The following is a 15,546-nucleotide window of genomic DNA, read 5'->3' as shown; positions in this document are numbered from 1 at the left end:
TCTCTTATTCAAATCTTCAATGTCTATTGAACTGTGGAATGGGCTAACATGTTCTATGTCTATCTTAATCACTCTGGCTCTTACAATGTGTCTGAAGGTCTTACTTGCCTTCTGGAAATCTTGTTCCTCATTGATTCTCTGTAGTTTCAATGCCTGGCTCTCCTAGCCTTGTCTGTTACTCTTGTCCATTGAGTCCTGGCTACTTTCTTCACTGCTTAAAAGGGTCTTAAGTGTCTCATTGCCCTCTACATTGCTGTTGTCAATGTGTTTCTGTTCTGAAGTAAGTGTACTCACTAGATACTTATCCACACTCTCACTGATACTAACTATATACACTCTGTAACTCTTGTACTGACTTGCAAATTCCTTGATGCTCACTGTTAGCTCTCTATATCAACTTAGTGAATCCTCAAACCAAATTGCCTGTCCTCTATCAAGTGAATCCTCAAACTTGGTAGCCTGAAATCAATTGAGTGAATCCTCAAGCTCAATTGCCTGTACTCAGTGAGTTGAATCCTCAAACTCAACCTTCTGTACTTGATTGGACAAATCCTTGAATCCAATCACCTGTTCATCCTGAACTCGACTGTCTGAATCCTCAAGAACAATTGCCTGAGCATTTCTGCTCTTTGTACCACTATTTACTATTTCTGCAAGTCTAGTAGTGTCAATACTCACTAGTGTCTGCTCTACAGTGTGTGTTTGTCTAACTATATGTACTGGTACAGTTACATGCCTTAGTTCTATGTTATTAGTATGTACTAGTTCATCAGGGTGCCTCCAGCCTTGTGTAGACAAGGACTTATCACCTAGTATAGGTTCATCAGGTTGCCTCTAGCCTATGAGGGATGAGGACTTACTTCCTAGCATGTTAGTATTGATATCTGGACTTGGGTACCCTCCAGGAATCGTCAGTCAAGGCTTGGCAGCTACATTGTAATCAATCTCTAATGGATAATCTTGTTGTCCATTGCCTGTAAACTTAATACACACCTGTTTGTTCCTTTTTGCCATCACAGATGCCTGGTCCTTGACCCATCCAATCAATGTGAACCTCCAGCATATCCAGTACTGGTCCATATCAATATGTGATAATGTGTTCCAGAAGCATTCCACAGTGTTCTGAAGCATTGTGAACCTACTAGGGGCCAATCCAGTAAGTAGTCTCTGTTTCTACTCGAAAATTGTAACTTTACTCACTAAAAATTCTGATGGGTACTAGATGACAAGGGAGACCTAGGGTTGATCAGACCCTTCAGTTCCTCAGCATCCAGCAAGGGGTTTCAGTGCTAGGTGGGTACAGTCAAAAATATGTAAGGAAACTCACTGTTCCTCACAAGAGAATTCTAATTGCCCTTAGTTCACTCAACTACTGACTAGGATAACCTAGTACTTGAGCAAGGGGTCAGGGGAAAAGAATCCCCTTTACCCAGCAGTCAATACTGTCTTTTATAGGGGTATACATGTGTAGATACATGAGGAGGAAGTGTAACTAACTACAATGAGAATATATGTGCTTGTGGGTCCTACTGTACAATGATCTGACATGATCAGCAATGTAGTGATAATAAAATACAAACCAGTAAATCAAATCCTTACAACAAACAATGCATTTATATTATACAAATGATATTATTATATGTGATACACAAGCAAATATAATACAGACACAATGTGTAATGCAGATACAATACTAATAAAAATGTTGGAACAATCTGCAAATCAAACATCTTATAAGTCTGGCCAACTTATAAATGTTTGAAGGGGAGTGGTAGCAGCACTATAACTACCCCTAAAAATAAAAATAAAAATAACTACAAATCAAATAAACAAATAGTCACAAAACAAACATATTATTAAACTAATATATGTTTGAAGGGGAGTGTTAACATATATGGAATGACACATATAAGTAACAGATGTACCTGAGACATAGCTACATATTATATATACCTACTGAATCAACAGACAATGACACTAAGTAGAGCAAGCTGAGTCCACTATCCCCCCTCTTTGTGTGATCCCTCTAAGCCTCTCACATAACCCCCTCTCAACAGGAAGGTTAAAGATAAAGGTACAAAGAATGAAGGGATGGACAAAGAGTAAGAGACTATAGAATAAACTAAGAATGAAGGGGTGGTCAAAGGAATGGAATGATAAAGTAAGGAAGGGTAGTAGTAAGAGTCAGCACACATATAGTTCATAGACAGCACCCCTGAGGGACAGAAGTCCTGAGTTCTAGTATGGAAGGGTGTAGAACCCTTAGAACTAAAGGTACAGGAGTGGAGAATCATAACACATAGTCTATAAGTCACTTGCACTTTAAAGTATAGAACCAAATAGACAAGCCAAGACTAGTGCTAGTATGAAAATAAAATTAAAAAAGCAAAGGAGTAATGAGCATAATTCAAGTATTGAGTATTGAATGTAGTCTCAGGCCTAGGGTTTGTGGCGGCCAAGATAGATCTAGACATTCCTTAAGTTTATCCTTAGAAATACTTAAGTTAGAATTGCTTATCCATACATTGTAGGCTACTTGGTAAACCCGTAGAACGTACTTCTTGGGTCACAAGACAATCCGTCCAGGGACAAAGAGAAAAGTGAAATAAAAACGTAAATTCGCATCGGATGTGTCGATACCATACATACATTGCTGATCATAGAACAACATACAAGATCGCGAAGTGGATATGCGAAGGAGCGCATGAACATTTTGATATGATATGACATGTAGGGTAGGGCACGAGTGACTAGAGAGATAAACGTGATACTATCCACTCAGTCCCAACCACTCGACGTTGGGTTCGCATCAGCGCCCCATCCACCTGTACCTGCCGGTTCCGCAGCCCAATCTCCTCCACCCGGCGCAGGCTCGGCTGACCAATCGAGGTTACCTTCAACAACAATTAGACAAGAATAAGGGAAAGCATAGGTGCAAGTTACGTACCAGATTCCAGAACAGCAGGGTTAATAGCTCCAGCAGCAGGAGCAGCTGTATTATCCCACTCCGCATTCGCAGCTCCAGCCTCCTGCTCACCAGCAGCATTCGCCTTATTCTGCGCTTCCTCCTGTTGTTGTTTCTCAACTTCCTCAGGGTCACGATAGAAGAACATATCAACCATCACATCCCATCCGTCCTTCGTACGCGGGACAGTCCCGCGAAGGCGTAGGACCTCTCGGCAGAGAAGCCACCAAATTAGACCAACAGCATGACGGGCCTTGTTATTCGTCGGGATAGCTACGTCGATGAATTGCAAAGGCGCATCGGTATCGCAGAGAGCGATGACCGGAATGTTAACATACGCCGCTTCCCGAATTGCTTGAGCGTCAACGCGAGGGTCAGTCACAACAAGCAACCTCGGCTCTTTAAACGACCTCGTAATATAATTCGTAAAATTCCCAGGTGTGAACCGTCCAGCAATAGCCTGCGCACCCGTAGCCGCTGCGAACTTCAAAACAGCACGTTGTCCATAAGGCCTCGCAGAAACGACACAAACATCATGTGGGTTCTCTACAGCAGCAATGATACGCGCCGCGAATACAATTTTCTCCCAAGTCTTCCCGATGTTGATGATGTGAATCCCGTCAGGCCTTCGTTTCCAGACGTATGGTTCCATGTGCTTGTCACAGTTTTTTGAGCCGATGTGGCATTGTGCGGCTAAGAGAAGTTGGATCTCGTCTTCTGTTGCGCTGAGGACGGAGGGTAGTTTCGTCGACGCCATCTATGCAGTATGACAAGTAAAGTAATCAGTAATGTTGTCATGAAAGAGTTGATACCCCTCGAATCCAGCCTGAGTGAATGGAGTTGTTGCAATTACGCTGAACGCTGAACGCTGAATGCACACATCTGATAACCCCCTTCAACGCGTGTCTGCAATGCGAATGGCAAACCGGATTCAAAGCGTCCTCTGACCAAGAACATCCAATCCCAGTACACCAGACCCAACCAAACCAACGCAGACAGAGTGTATCCATCCATCCATACCAAACATCCCTCATCCATCTTCCTCCCTCCACACCACCCACAAAAAGCACAACCCAATCACGAAGACACACATAAAACACAGATACTCACGTTGCTACAAATGCACGGACGTCAAAGAACGTGTCGAAGACGAATACTCAGCCGTTGTGTACGACAATGTCCAAACAATTTCGTGCTACAGAGTAGAGGCTGTGCACGTGCGTCGCCTCTTCGACTCACCTCTTAACCACTTCCCAAGAATCTAACTTTAGCACGCACAAATAAAACATAAAATCGACTTTATTTAAAATATTTACAGGACAGGAAATCAGGAAACCAGAAAATCCTTCCCCTTGACATAACGTACATCTTCAATGCTCAATGTTCACCAACACCATTATACAAGAAATCAAAAAAATAAAAGGGACTTGGATAGCAAAACGGCAACGACAATGCACGACAAACAGTATGAGTCGAAAGAGAAAGAAAAAGAAAAGCGTAAGAAGGGGAGGAGGGGAAGAGTCAGTCTAGATAGAGTGAGCTGTTTCGACAGTTGTTTTACTGGGCGATAAATGTTCAGTGGGAAAAAAAAATAACAGGAAGGATAAGAAAGACAGCGCAGAGCGAGCTAGTTAGAGAATAGAGAATAGAAAACCCATACACGAAGAGATTCAGTGTACGTCCTGACTGATGATATTAAGCTGCGACATCAGCCGGCATGGCCCTTGACCGCTTCGTAGGCCCGCCCTCGCTCATATCAGCATCAGACTGTTCACGGATAACAGCAGGTCCCACAGCAACCCTCTTGCGCGCGGTCGCGTTTTCCAAACGTCCATCTCCCCCATCCGTACTTTCCCCGTTCTCAGAAACAGGCGTCAACACAACATCTGAGGATGCACCGGCCTCGTTTCCATTTCCATTCTGCTGTTCTTTATGCGCACCGTTCGCGGCACCAGCACCAGTCTCGTCGGCCATCGATGTATCGGAACGTTCCTTGCGCTTGAGATTTTTATGATTATTTTCGTCTTCTGCGGAGGTATCTACGTAGTCAGGACCCTCTTTAGGAGGACTTTTTGGGAAGACACGGAACGATGACAGTTGACCGTTCTCATCTACTTCCGCGAACTGCATCGGTTTCCTCTCAAGCCCGCGCCGCTGGCTCTTCGCTTTAGAAGACGCCTCACCGCCTAACTCTCGCCCAGCTTCAGGAGTGGGTTTGACAGTAGTCTCGGTATTGAACGAAGACGCGTCATCCATCTTCATTTCCTCGAATTCACCAGAAACGCCTGTATTCTTCTGCTCCCCCTGCGCAGGCTGTCCTTCGGCGTGAAGTGGTAGATGGCGCGGAGGTTGCGGCGTCGTGACAGGTTCGTCCAAGAACGATCCGGCATTAGCTTGCACGGACATCATACTGTCATTGGGCGTGTCGCTCAAAACCTTCGGGTCGCTAGCTGCCAAAGGCGCAAGCCACGGGTGTCGAAGCGCTTCCGCACACGTCATCCGATCCGTTGGGTTCTCCTCCAACAACCTTTCAATAAACTTACGACAATCAACACTGATATTCTTATCATCAAGGAGACTCCAATCGATATAGCGGCTTCGGAACCGGATTGAAATCACAGACGCGTCGTCCTCCAGGAACGGATTGGAGTTCGCAAGCCTGTCGTGTTGTTGCGTGATGAGGTTCTGATCGGTAGTATATAGAAATGTCTTGGGAGACGGAACATACATAGCGAATGTGATTACGCCTGCACTCCAGCTATCGACGACGTGGCTGTATGTATCATCCTGATTGCGAAGGATGACTTCTGGAGCCAAGTATATCGGCGTACCGCACATCGTCTGTCACAGTGGTTTAGATAAACATTCCTAACATGTACAGGTCGGAAGAACATACCTTGAACCGTGTCATACTATCCACCACCTTCGCCAAGCCAAAGTCCGCAATTTTGAGAATTGGAGGATTGTCCTTTGTTAGGAGGATATTTTCGGGTTTGAGATCTCGGTGCGCAATGTCCTTCGAGTGGATGTACTTGAGAGCCCTGCATAACTGATACGCGAAATGGCGTGCCTCCACTTCGGAGACTCCATTACGGTTGATAATATAGTCCAACAAGTCACCGCCGTCTACGTATTCGAGAACGAGAATGACATTCGACGTGTCGTGGAAATGCTCCTTTAGCTGGCAAATATTCGGGTGATGCAGCCTCTGAAGGATTTCGATCTCTTTTAAGAACACGGTTGTGGCTGATTCGCCATCAGCGCGAAGCTTGGTACGACTGATCATTTTTATGGCGTATGGTTTGCCGTCTGCGCGGCATATAGCTCGTTTGACTGTAGCGAATGATCCGCGGCCGAGCTCAAATCCAACATCATAGTCTCTGTCGAGACCACTTGCTGGTGGCCCATCCGCCATGTAACGGAAGACAAATCTGTAATTATCTTCCTTGTTACTGTCCGACCATGAACCAAACGCGATGTCGCTTCCATCTTTCAGAATCGCGGATCTGCCCTTCCCAACCTTGGACCCATTGATCTACGAGAACGTAAATACGAGCAGTTATAGATTGCGCATTGTGAACTTACGAATGTCCCATTGCTCGACTTGTCCATCACCGTCAGGCTGCTATCACCCTTGAGGCTCGAGTCCCACCTCAGCATACAATGCTTGTTACTGATCTTCAGGTGAGGAAGAACGATAATGTTCTCAGAACCGCGTCCCAACGTCAGCGAGTTCCTATCCTTCCGCAAATGAATGCGCGGGAGGGAGCGACTCATTGGGATGAGTAAACCCCAGAGGGTCTCATCCCACCCTTCAAACACATCAGGTTGTTGTGACTGGGACGCCTGCTGTGTCTGTTCGAACTGTTGGCTGAACGCGTAGGGATCTGCTTCTGCGTCGTCGTGTTGGGATGGGTCGTACATCATGATACTATCAATACATATTGATGTCAGTGTACCGCGATCACCGGCTCAGAGAGTGGCTAAGACCCGAACGCGAACTCACCCAGTTGAGCTTGAACAGGCAGGAAAACGTTCTTAGGGAGAGAAGGAACGGGGGCAAAAAAAGCACGCCGTCCTGATGCTTGATTTTAAATACCGGTGAAGACTTCGTGGCCGACTGGGCCCTTTTTGTCCTCAAAAGGGTAAAGATATACAAAGCGGGGTTGAGCACCAAGATGGGATGGGCGGAGCACAGGGAAGCTGATATGTCGTAACGTAATACTAGTAGAAGCGTGTGAGCGAGATGGGAGGTCGCCGCTGCGAGGCAGTGCACTACCAGATGTCCGAGGATGTTGTCGTCGAGCAGAGAGACAGCTGATGATGGCGGCAGACGAGGGGGACGGAGACGGAGCGCGTCTAATCGAGTATTTGTAGCAGCAGACTGCAGCAGACACACGAAATTGAGGCTCGTCCCATGTGGCTGAAATTATGGCAGCACGTGATGTCGACGCGTCAAAATAATTATTATCTAAGGTGGATCGCCATGCATCATGCATCTATTGATGCAGATTTAGATTATTTAGATTTAGATTTAAGAATCAGCTCTGTACTCTGCAACACAGCTTGTCGCTTGGCACTAGCGTTCATATGGCTTTCACTTCTGGTGACGAAATTTTGCTTCTTGACGGTGGATTCGTGAGTATCAGACAAGTATTTCTAATTTAGGTCACTGAACAGAATACACGCGTAGGGAACCACTCTCGAGGACGTCTTCCAGAAGGATATCTCTAGTCCACTTTGGTCAGCGTCGCTCGTCGAAAAGGAGCCAGACGTGATTATTAAAGCACACTCCGAATTCCTAAACGCCGGATCGGATATAATTCTCACAGCTACGTGAGGCTTCAAATATCCAGTCCGATGTTATAAACACTCAAACGTTGTGCAGTTATCAATGTTCATTCAAAACATTCGACAGAGCAGGCTACTCCAGGCCTGACGCCATCAACTTGATGCGTAAAACAGTCCAGCTCGCTACACAAGCTCGAGATCTCCACCAACAAAGGAAACAAGCCAAAGTGGTATTGTCACTTGGGCCATTTGGCGCCGCTTTAACGACTGCCCAGGAATTCGACGGTATATACCCACCTCCATACGGTCCACGTGCTTTTTCCGCCAATGGACCAAATACAAACGCTTTTCACACCGCCGTTTCGGAGGAAGCAGCTATCCTATCCCTAAGAAACTTCCACTACGACCGTCTTAGAGTGTTTGCGATGAAGAAAGACGACGAAGTATGGAACCTAATTGACGGAATTGCATTTGAGACTATCCCCCTCGCGCGCGAGGTCAAAGCGATTCGATTAGCGATGGCTCGACTGAACGCACGTTTGAGAGAATGGGGACAAGAGGAAAAACCTTGGTGGATAAGTACAGTCTGGCCGAGTGGTGTACATCCTCAAGAATCGGGGTCTGGTGACAGGCTAAGTGGAAAAGACGTTGCTGAGGCATTGTTACTTCCGGACAGTACTGGAGATTTACCAGTACCCAGCGGCGTTGGGATCAATTGCACACATATCAAAGACCTTGATGAGGTGGTCAGCAAGCTCCGACGTGCCATTGACGAAATCAAGCCAAATCGCAAACCCAGTTTGGTCTTGTATCCTAATGGAGGCGGTGTTTACGACATCGTTAAACGTACGTGGACTAAACCCGAAGGAGAGGAGGTTGATACAGAAGAGTTCCACATTTCATGGGCACAGAGGTTGGTGTCTATCGCAAAGAGGGAACAGGAAACGGGAAGCTGGGGTGGGACAGTCATTGGCGGATGTTGCAAGACGACTCCAGCACATATCAATTTGCTAGCAAAGTCTTTAGGGAGGGGTAGTGAATAGGGCGACTACCTTTACTGAATGCACGAATGCCTTCTTTATACTCCCGGAATTTATCTAAATTTAGATACATATTGTGTACAGATTATAATTAACACAGAAGCCGAAAGAAGTTCGGTATGACGAACGATAGCAAGTCTTCTTTTTAATTCAATACTCTTGGCTTTCTTCCACGTGACCTATCGTATTCAATCTGTCAACGTCATGCATCGAGAGAGCTCTTTATCGAACTTTGATCTAAGACAGCCAGTTGCAACAGAAACCCAGACATGCAGGAAGCAGAAGCGCAGAACCATCAGGGGCCGCAATCCAAGAAACCAGTACGCAATATTCCAAGTCTCTTGACCACAGGACAGAATCTCAATCATTTAAATTTTGAAACACATTAAAAGCTTCTCACCGAACACCTATTATCGATAACAAACCCTGAGAACTACAAACTCGCAACTCAACACCTATTCCTCCAAGCCGCACGTACACAATCACTCGACAGCGCTCTCCTCTCCCTCTGGCTTTCTCAAGACCGCATATACGCAGCGCATGGTTATCCGCGGTTCATCGGTGGTCTAATCACTAAAATCCCATTCTCATCAGAACACAGTATAGATGGTGAAAGAGAGAGGAAGAATCAGCGAATCTTATCTGTGTTGACGTATTCACTTGAGAACGTCGTACGAGAGGCGGACTTTTTCATGAAGTCTGCACAGAAGTACGGGCTGAATATTGAAGGATGGAAGGAGCGCGCTGCAACGAGGGCGTATTGTGCTGAGATGGCTCGCCTGTCAGGCTGGGGAAGCCTTGAAGAAGGATTGGTCTTTCTTTGGGCAATGGAGAAAGTGAGTGCAAGCATCCATGCTCTACTCAGTCACAGACGGAACTCATCAGCTGTGTATATGTCCAGCTCTACTTAGACTCATGGACATTCGTCGCTCAGGGTTTACCTGACCGAGCAGCCGCTGCTACTCAGAACAGTACCAACCAAGCGATACATGACTTTGCGAAGAACTGGTCGAATAAGGAGTTTATCAAGTTTGTTGATGACTTGGCTGAATTGGTGGACGACTTGAACATCGATCCTGATTCGGAATTAGGCGCTCGTGCAAAGAGAGTATGGGAGAGGGTTGTAGAGCTGGAGATTGAGTTTTGGCCGCAAGCTGGTGAGGACGTACAGATGCGGATCAATACTTGATTTTTGGAGGTGGACATGTAATGTATGACATAATGAGGAAAGATATTTGAATGTTAGACATAAAATATTTTCTTCAACCTTGAATTATTGTTGATGTACGGCTCTGCTGTGTGTTACTTAAGATGTTGTAATTTGTGTTAGTATATGTATCATCAGTATTATGCTACTGCTGAGAGAGGGTATGGAGTGTTCTGTGCTAAGGAAGTTGCAATTAGTAAGTAATAGTATTGGAACACATGTATGCTATGTCACTGATTCATACATATGAAAGTAGCACTCAATCCAGGTTATCAAGGCTAAGCTTGTGTTCTGTTGCTCTCATATAAAATTACAGAGTGTGCTATACTACTAGTATATTTTTATTGACTACCTCACTCACACCCTGTCATTAGGAGCTCTACTTTTATTTCCTATTAATATGATCTGCTAGCGATTCCAAAACTGATTGCTGTGCTGGTGAAAAGTCTGACCCTGATTTATCTTTTGAATTGGCACCAGATTTATCAGTAGTGCTGTCAGGGCCTGAGTCAACACGGAAGTCCTGATGGTCATTATAACCCCTACTGAACGACTCTGGAGATGTTTCATCAGTGCCACATATCACTATTGTGGTGTAACTTCGAGGCTTACCTGCAAAACTGCTTGAACTCCTGTGCTCATCCTTGGACGCTCCCTTATCAGAGCTCGGGTTTGTTTGATTTTCCCTCTTCGACATTGTTAATTGTTGATGGTGATGAAGTGGACTCCTTTGGAGGCTCTGTCTTATATGTTACTGTACGCCTCATCTTTGTTTTTAATAATTTCCCCATTCGTCGTGTGCTAGTAAGAGCAAAGTAATAATTGCATCAGAAAGAAATGATACGCCACTAGATGAGGCGTCTGAAGTAGGAAACCGTACGCCACTGGATAAAATAATGCAATATTACTGCCTGAGAGCGTAGAATGGCCGTTAGGAACATGTCCTCCGCTCAACACTGTCTATCTTTAAGGCCGCGAAAATGTCTGTCCGTATGTCCGTATCAAATTATGAAGACTATGCAATGCAAAGTTGTTGAACTATTGCGCTAATGCAGACTGAACGTCACTTTCTGGTCGAACTATATTAATTAATGCAGGCAAACATATCGAATAAACTGTGATAGTACAATGCGCCAAGGCCAATAATGGTCGCTATGGTTAGATTGCAATGCCCATGGATGAAAACCCACTCTTTTCAATAGATTTCGGAGTATACCATATAAGAGACACGCATATCATTATACTTCAGGATGCAATGCTACCCAAGGCATTAAACAAACCAAATACACCCCAGCCCGAATCCGAAGCAAACAAATCCTTCCTAGACGTTCGGTTTGCCTTCTCAATCAACAAAGCTGACAATACGACATCGTCACTTATCTGCTTGGCATGCTTAGAAATGAGGATGCTCGCAAATGTTGTCGTCGGCTTTCCCCCAGGCGTCTTTTCCAATGCGGGAGGAATAAACTTTGCTATGGCTATTGTTTTATCATCATCTGCAAAAACCTTTGAGATATGGTCAGAGATTTCTGAAGGACAGATGAATCTATTTTCAGAGAGTTCTCATACTTGAATATCTGGACTATCTTCAGCTTTCTCCCATGTGTATGTATGGCCTTGCTCATCTGTAAAGGAGAAACCGCTGGGAACATCATAAAAAGAGATTAGTCAAATATCCAGTGCGAACCATGTTCTCGGTTAATGGAACGAACCGTCCTTTCCCCAGTTTCTTACCCTTCAACCATTTCCCCACGTTCTCCATCTCACGTCCATGTACACTCACTTTGTCACTCAAGTGCAGGTGCCACTCCAGTGATGCAATTACGTTTCCTGACGCATCAACAAATGTCGTTATAGGCCTTGATCCTGACTCGTCCGTAGTCGCCTGGTAGACAATTTGTTGTGGACTTTGTGCATCTGTAAGGGTCGTACGACAAGGGTCTGTGGATGTAAGGCTGTATTTCTCCCAGATGTCCATAGCAGAAGGAGGATAATTTGTAGAGGGGCGTTGTACTTTAGGGAAATAGAGGTTGGGCTGTGAGTGTCCATTCTTATGCTTTCTGGCTGGCAATAGATTATAGATGAGCGGTAAGCAGCATGTGGATGAGCGGTCAACCAAATATAGATTCATCAAGATGTTGTCATCTTATATTCGTTCAGGCTTGATGATCATTGTTGGGCGTATGTTGCATTTGTTATTCAGACAGTAGAGGGGTTCAAAGGGTCACAGTTGCACCTGGTCAGGCTGATTTACTCATGACTCGCCTCATGTAAAGCAGATCACGTGAAGGTATCGCAAATTTCATCCGCATCGTGCTGCTGAAAGTCTGAAACTATTGAGGCACTTCTCCTTGTCTTTCATCATGTCTACAACAAAGGGTCTGAAGGCCATTGCGCCTGTTCCGACTGCATCTGATTTCCTTGATATCGTACTAAACAAAACACAGAGGAAAACACCGACAGTGAGCATCAGAATGGCCGACTCAGTTCTTCCACTAAAAAAGCGACTAATATGCTCTTGCACAGGTTATCCATAAGAACTTTAAGATCAGTCGGATACGAAACTTCTATATGCGCAAGGTTAAGTTCACGCAGGATTCGTTTGATGAGAAGCTTGGGGCGATTTTGACGGAGTTTCCTGTGCTCGATGTGCGTTTTTATTATGTATCTGAGGGTTTCGTTATCTTGATGTCTACTCTACGCAGGACTTGCATCCTTTCTTGGCTTCACTCATGAACGTTTTGTATGACAAAAACCATTACAAGCTGGCATTGGGTCAACTGCGGACATGCAGGCATCTGATCGACCAGGTTGCAAAGGACTACGTGCGACTACTCAAATTCGGAGACAGTCTTTACAGATGCAAACAGCTGAAACGTGCAGCGCTCGGTCGGATGGCAACTATTATGCGCCGTCAGAAGGATCCACTTGCATATCTTGAGCAGGTCCGTCAGCACATTGCTCGTCTTCCCGCGATCGACCCGAATACCCGTACACTTTTATTATGCGGCTATCCGAATGTGGGCAAGTCGTCCTTCTTAAACAAGGTCACACGTGCGGATGTTGACGTCCAGCCGTACGCTTTCACGACCAAGTCGCTTTTCGTGGGTCATTTGGACTACAAGTACCTGCGATGGCAGGTTATTGACACACCTGGGATCCTTGACCATCCGCTTGAGGACATGAACACGATCGAGATGCAGAGCATTACTGCACTGGCTCACTTAAAGGCATGCGTACTTTATTTCATCGACCCTAGCGAGCAATGCGGTTATTCCGTCCAGGCTCAATGTAGCCTCTTCCACTCCATCAAGCCGCTCTTTGGCGGTAAACCGGTCCTTCTTGTAGTCAACAAGACCGATATTTGTCGTCTTGATGATTTGCCGCCCGAGTCGCGTGCGCTGGTCGACGAAATAGTAAACTCGGAAGGTGTCAAATGTGTCCAGGTGTCTTGCTACTCTGAAGAAGGTGTTATGGATGTCAAGAACGCTGCTTGCGACGCCCTGCTTGCACATCGCGTGGAGACAAAGTTGAAAGGTAGCAAGATCAACACGGTCATTAACCGAATCCATGTTGCTCAACCTAAACCACGCGACGACGTTGAACGGAAACCTTTCATTCCGAAAGCAGTCTCGTCGAAAAAGAAATTTGACAAGAACGACCCGGAACGCCGCATGTTGGAGCGTGACATTGAGGATGCGGATGGTGGAGCAGGAGTGTATATTATCAACCTCAAGAGTAAGTGTCACTCATTTCACTTTTATCTGGGTCATTGCTAATATGCGCGCAGAAAACTATATGCTTGAAAGTGACGAATGGAAATTCGACATTATCCCAGAAATTATGGACGGCAAGAATATTGCGGACTTCGTGGATCCAGACATTGAAGAGAAACTCGAAGCTCTCGAGCGCGAGGAAGAGCGACTCGCCGAAGAAGGTTTCTACGACGAGAATTCAGACCTTGAACTCGGCTCGGAAGACGAGCGTGAGGCAGAGGAGCTCCAAGCCGCCCAAACCAAGCGCAAGGAATCGCAAGCGACGAAGAAATCACTGAAAAATGGTGCTCGACTCCCACGGACTGCGGGTCTGCGCACGCTGAGTGACATGTCGGAGAGCCTGACGAAAGCCGGGTATGATCCTAGTCGGATTCAAGAGCGTGCAGCGTTACTTGCAAAGGCGCAGGGCCTGAAGCGGAAGCGTGCACAGGAAGAGGGGATGGATATTGATGAAGAGGGTGACGAAGACGGGGAAGGAGATGAGGGAGATTGGATGGATGTTGATGGAGAGGATAGGACGCCGCAGAAACGGGCGAAATCGAACTCTGGTGCTGTCGTCTTGTCCGGAAGGGGACCGCGGACGAATAGACAACTGGCGGGTCTGCGTGATGATGCGGTTCGTAGATTCATTGAATTTCTTGTGACGTTTGCAACTGATTTTCTACGCCCGTCGTTACAGCAAGCTGCGAAGGCGATTAAGTTGCGCAACCTTGGACAGCGTGAGCGCAACTACCAAGCGAAGGCAGGAGAAGCTGACCGTGCTATCAAGACAAAGATGGTGAGCATCTACGTCTTCCGCTTCGAGCATCTTTAGTCTGACGCATATTTGCTTCCCTTAACAGCCGAAGTGGATGTACACGGGCAAACGAAAAATGGGCAAGACCAACAGGCGTTGATTGCTTATCCTTCTTGTTTCACATTTCGATTAGATGTGTGTAGTTGCTTTCGTAGTTCTTGTTTATGTATGCTCGTGCAATGCATGTCTGTACTTTACTCTAACCTTCATACTGTTGCAGGATGGATTCCCACGCCACGTTTGTATCCCGAATTTATAAACCCGGTTGACCTTTAACCATTTCTTCCGGATACTCCTAAGTTACCACGTCTGCGGCTGACATTAAACTTGAAACTCCCATAAACATTTGACAATGTTTCGTTGGCATTGACCATTGCTTCGACTCTTATTCGCTAGCGTACTTTCCGAATTTATGTCTCTGGATCGGGTTACCACTGTTGTGTGCGTGGAAGGACTATTCACGGGATGGGCTCCGTTCTTGTCCCTCATCCCTGAAATTCAGCAGGCGGTAGAGTGGACAATGGCTCTCACCGTACGGTTTCTTCTACAATACTTTGCCTTCATTCTGGATTTGACTGCGTCCGCGGCACATTGATCTGCCTCATCTGAGGACAAATTCTTGTTGCCTTATACTGACATACGCAACGAACTGAAGCCCTTATGGAGAGACCCTGAAATCCAAGGACTGCGCTTAGCATAAGCCATGCAGACACTAGAATGCAAGCGTTTCGCTACTCTTGCTATCTTGGATTCATGCCGCTAATGGGTTCGCACTGTCATGACGAAAAATTTGCTGGTCACAAAAAAGCTGGACCATTCGACACAAATACCCGAATCATTATAAATCGGAAAAAACGGATTTTAACCGTTTGTAGACCAATGCACGATGTTTCTGTCTCCAGTAAATTGAATTGAGTCGAACGACGCTTGTCTCTCCGTGGCGCATGTGAAGGTTGTATGAAAATTTCAAT

At 45.8% G+C, this 15,546-nt stretch overlaps 6 protein-coding genes across 6 annotated transcripts; 3 read left to right on the top strand and 3 right to left on the bottom strand.

Annotated features, from left to right (window-relative positions):
* Positions 1–2,561: 2,561 nt before the first annotated feature.
* Positions 2,562–4,125, bottom strand: FOMMEDRAFT_19878 (ribosomal protein S2). Its single transcript, XM_007266214.1, has 3 exons — positions 4,076–4,125; positions 2,948–3,722; positions 2,562–2,894 (listed from the first exon to the last, which is right to left on the bottom strand). Exons 2-3 carry the CDS (start codon positions 3,720–3,722, stop codon positions 2,779–2,781), a joined length of 891 nt encoding a protein of 296 aa, XP_007266276.1. The 5' UTR covers positions 4,076–4,125; the 3' UTR covers positions 2,562–2,778.
* Positions 4,126–4,660: 535 nt separating this feature from the next.
* On the bottom strand, positions 4,661–6,889 carry FOMMEDRAFT_28309 (Pkinase-domain-containing protein; the record flags this gene model as incomplete). The annotated part of the gene is made up of 3 exons (XM_007266213.1): positions 4,661–5,806; positions 5,862–6,500; positions 6,551–6,889. 3 exons carry the CDS (start codon positions 6,887–6,889, stop codon positions 4,661–4,663), a joined length of 2,124 nt encoding a protein of 707 aa, XP_007266275.1.
* A 666-nt stretch (positions 6,890–7,555) lies between these two features.
* Positions 7,556–8,799, top strand: FOMMEDRAFT_155850 (Homocysteine S-methyltransferase; the record flags this gene model as incomplete). The annotated part of the gene is made up of 3 exons (XM_007266212.1): positions 7,556–7,603; positions 7,659–7,801; positions 7,854–8,799. The coding sequence occupies 3 exons, from the start codon at positions 7,556–7,558 to the stop codon at positions 8,797–8,799; spliced, it is 1,137 nt and encodes a 378-aa protein (XP_007266274.1).
* A 266-nt stretch (positions 8,800–9,065) lies between these two features.
* Positions 9,066–10,074, top strand: FOMMEDRAFT_167784 (heme oxygenase-like protein; the record flags this gene model as incomplete). The annotated part of the gene is made up of 3 exons (XM_007266211.1): positions 9,066–9,116; positions 9,189–9,632; positions 9,698–10,074. The coding sequence occupies 3 exons, from the start codon at positions 9,066–9,068 to the stop codon at positions 9,983–9,985; spliced, it is 783 nt and encodes a 260-aa protein (XP_007266273.1). The 3' UTR covers positions 9,986–10,074.
* Positions 10,075–11,248: 1,174 nt separating this feature from the next.
* FOMMEDRAFT_155847 (uncharacterized protein) lies at positions 11,249–11,981 on the bottom strand (the record flags this gene model as incomplete). The annotated part of the gene is made up of 3 exons (XM_007266210.1): positions 11,249–11,509; positions 11,573–11,645; positions 11,716–11,981. The coding sequence occupies 3 exons, from the start codon at positions 11,979–11,981 to the stop codon at positions 11,249–11,251; spliced, it is 600 nt and encodes a 199-aa protein (XP_007266272.1).
* Positions 11,982–12,366: 385 nt separating this feature from the next.
* On the top strand, positions 12,367–14,778 carry FOMMEDRAFT_122540 (P-loop containing nucleoside triphosphate hydrolase protein; the record flags this gene model as incomplete). Its single annotated transcript, XM_007266209.1, has 6 exons — positions 12,367–12,465; positions 12,530–12,652; positions 12,709–13,741; positions 13,794–14,395; positions 14,459–14,557; positions 14,622–14,778. The coding sequence occupies 6 exons, from the start codon at positions 12,367–12,369 to the stop codon at positions 14,673–14,675; spliced, it is 2,010 nt and encodes a 669-aa protein (XP_007266271.1). The 3' UTR covers positions 14,676–14,778.
* Between the last annotated feature and the right edge of the window lie 768 nt (positions 14,779–15,546).

The sequence above is a fragment of the Fomitiporia mediterranea genome (genome assembly GCF_000271605.1).
Source record: "Fomitiporia mediterranea MF3/22 unplaced genomic scaffold FOMMEscaffold_6, whole genome shotgun sequence".
NCBI lineage: Eukaryota > Fungi > Basidiomycota > Agaricomycetes > Hymenochaetales > Hymenochaetaceae > Fomitiporia > Fomitiporia mediterranea.
Note: the sequence above shows the minus strand (reverse complement) of the source record. Positions and strands in the feature narration are given on the sequence as shown.

Excerpts from the sequence above, each read along its gene's own strand:
- FOMMEDRAFT_19878 (XM_007266214.1), bottom strand. The coding sequence starts at position 3,722 with ATGGCGTCGACGAAACTACCCTCCGTCCTCAGCGCAACAGAAGACGAG. Across the intron at positions 2,895-2,947 it reads CCCTGCTGTTCTGGAATCTG|GTAACCTCGATTGGTCAGCC; the intron begins GTACGTAACTTG and ends TTGTTGTTGAAG.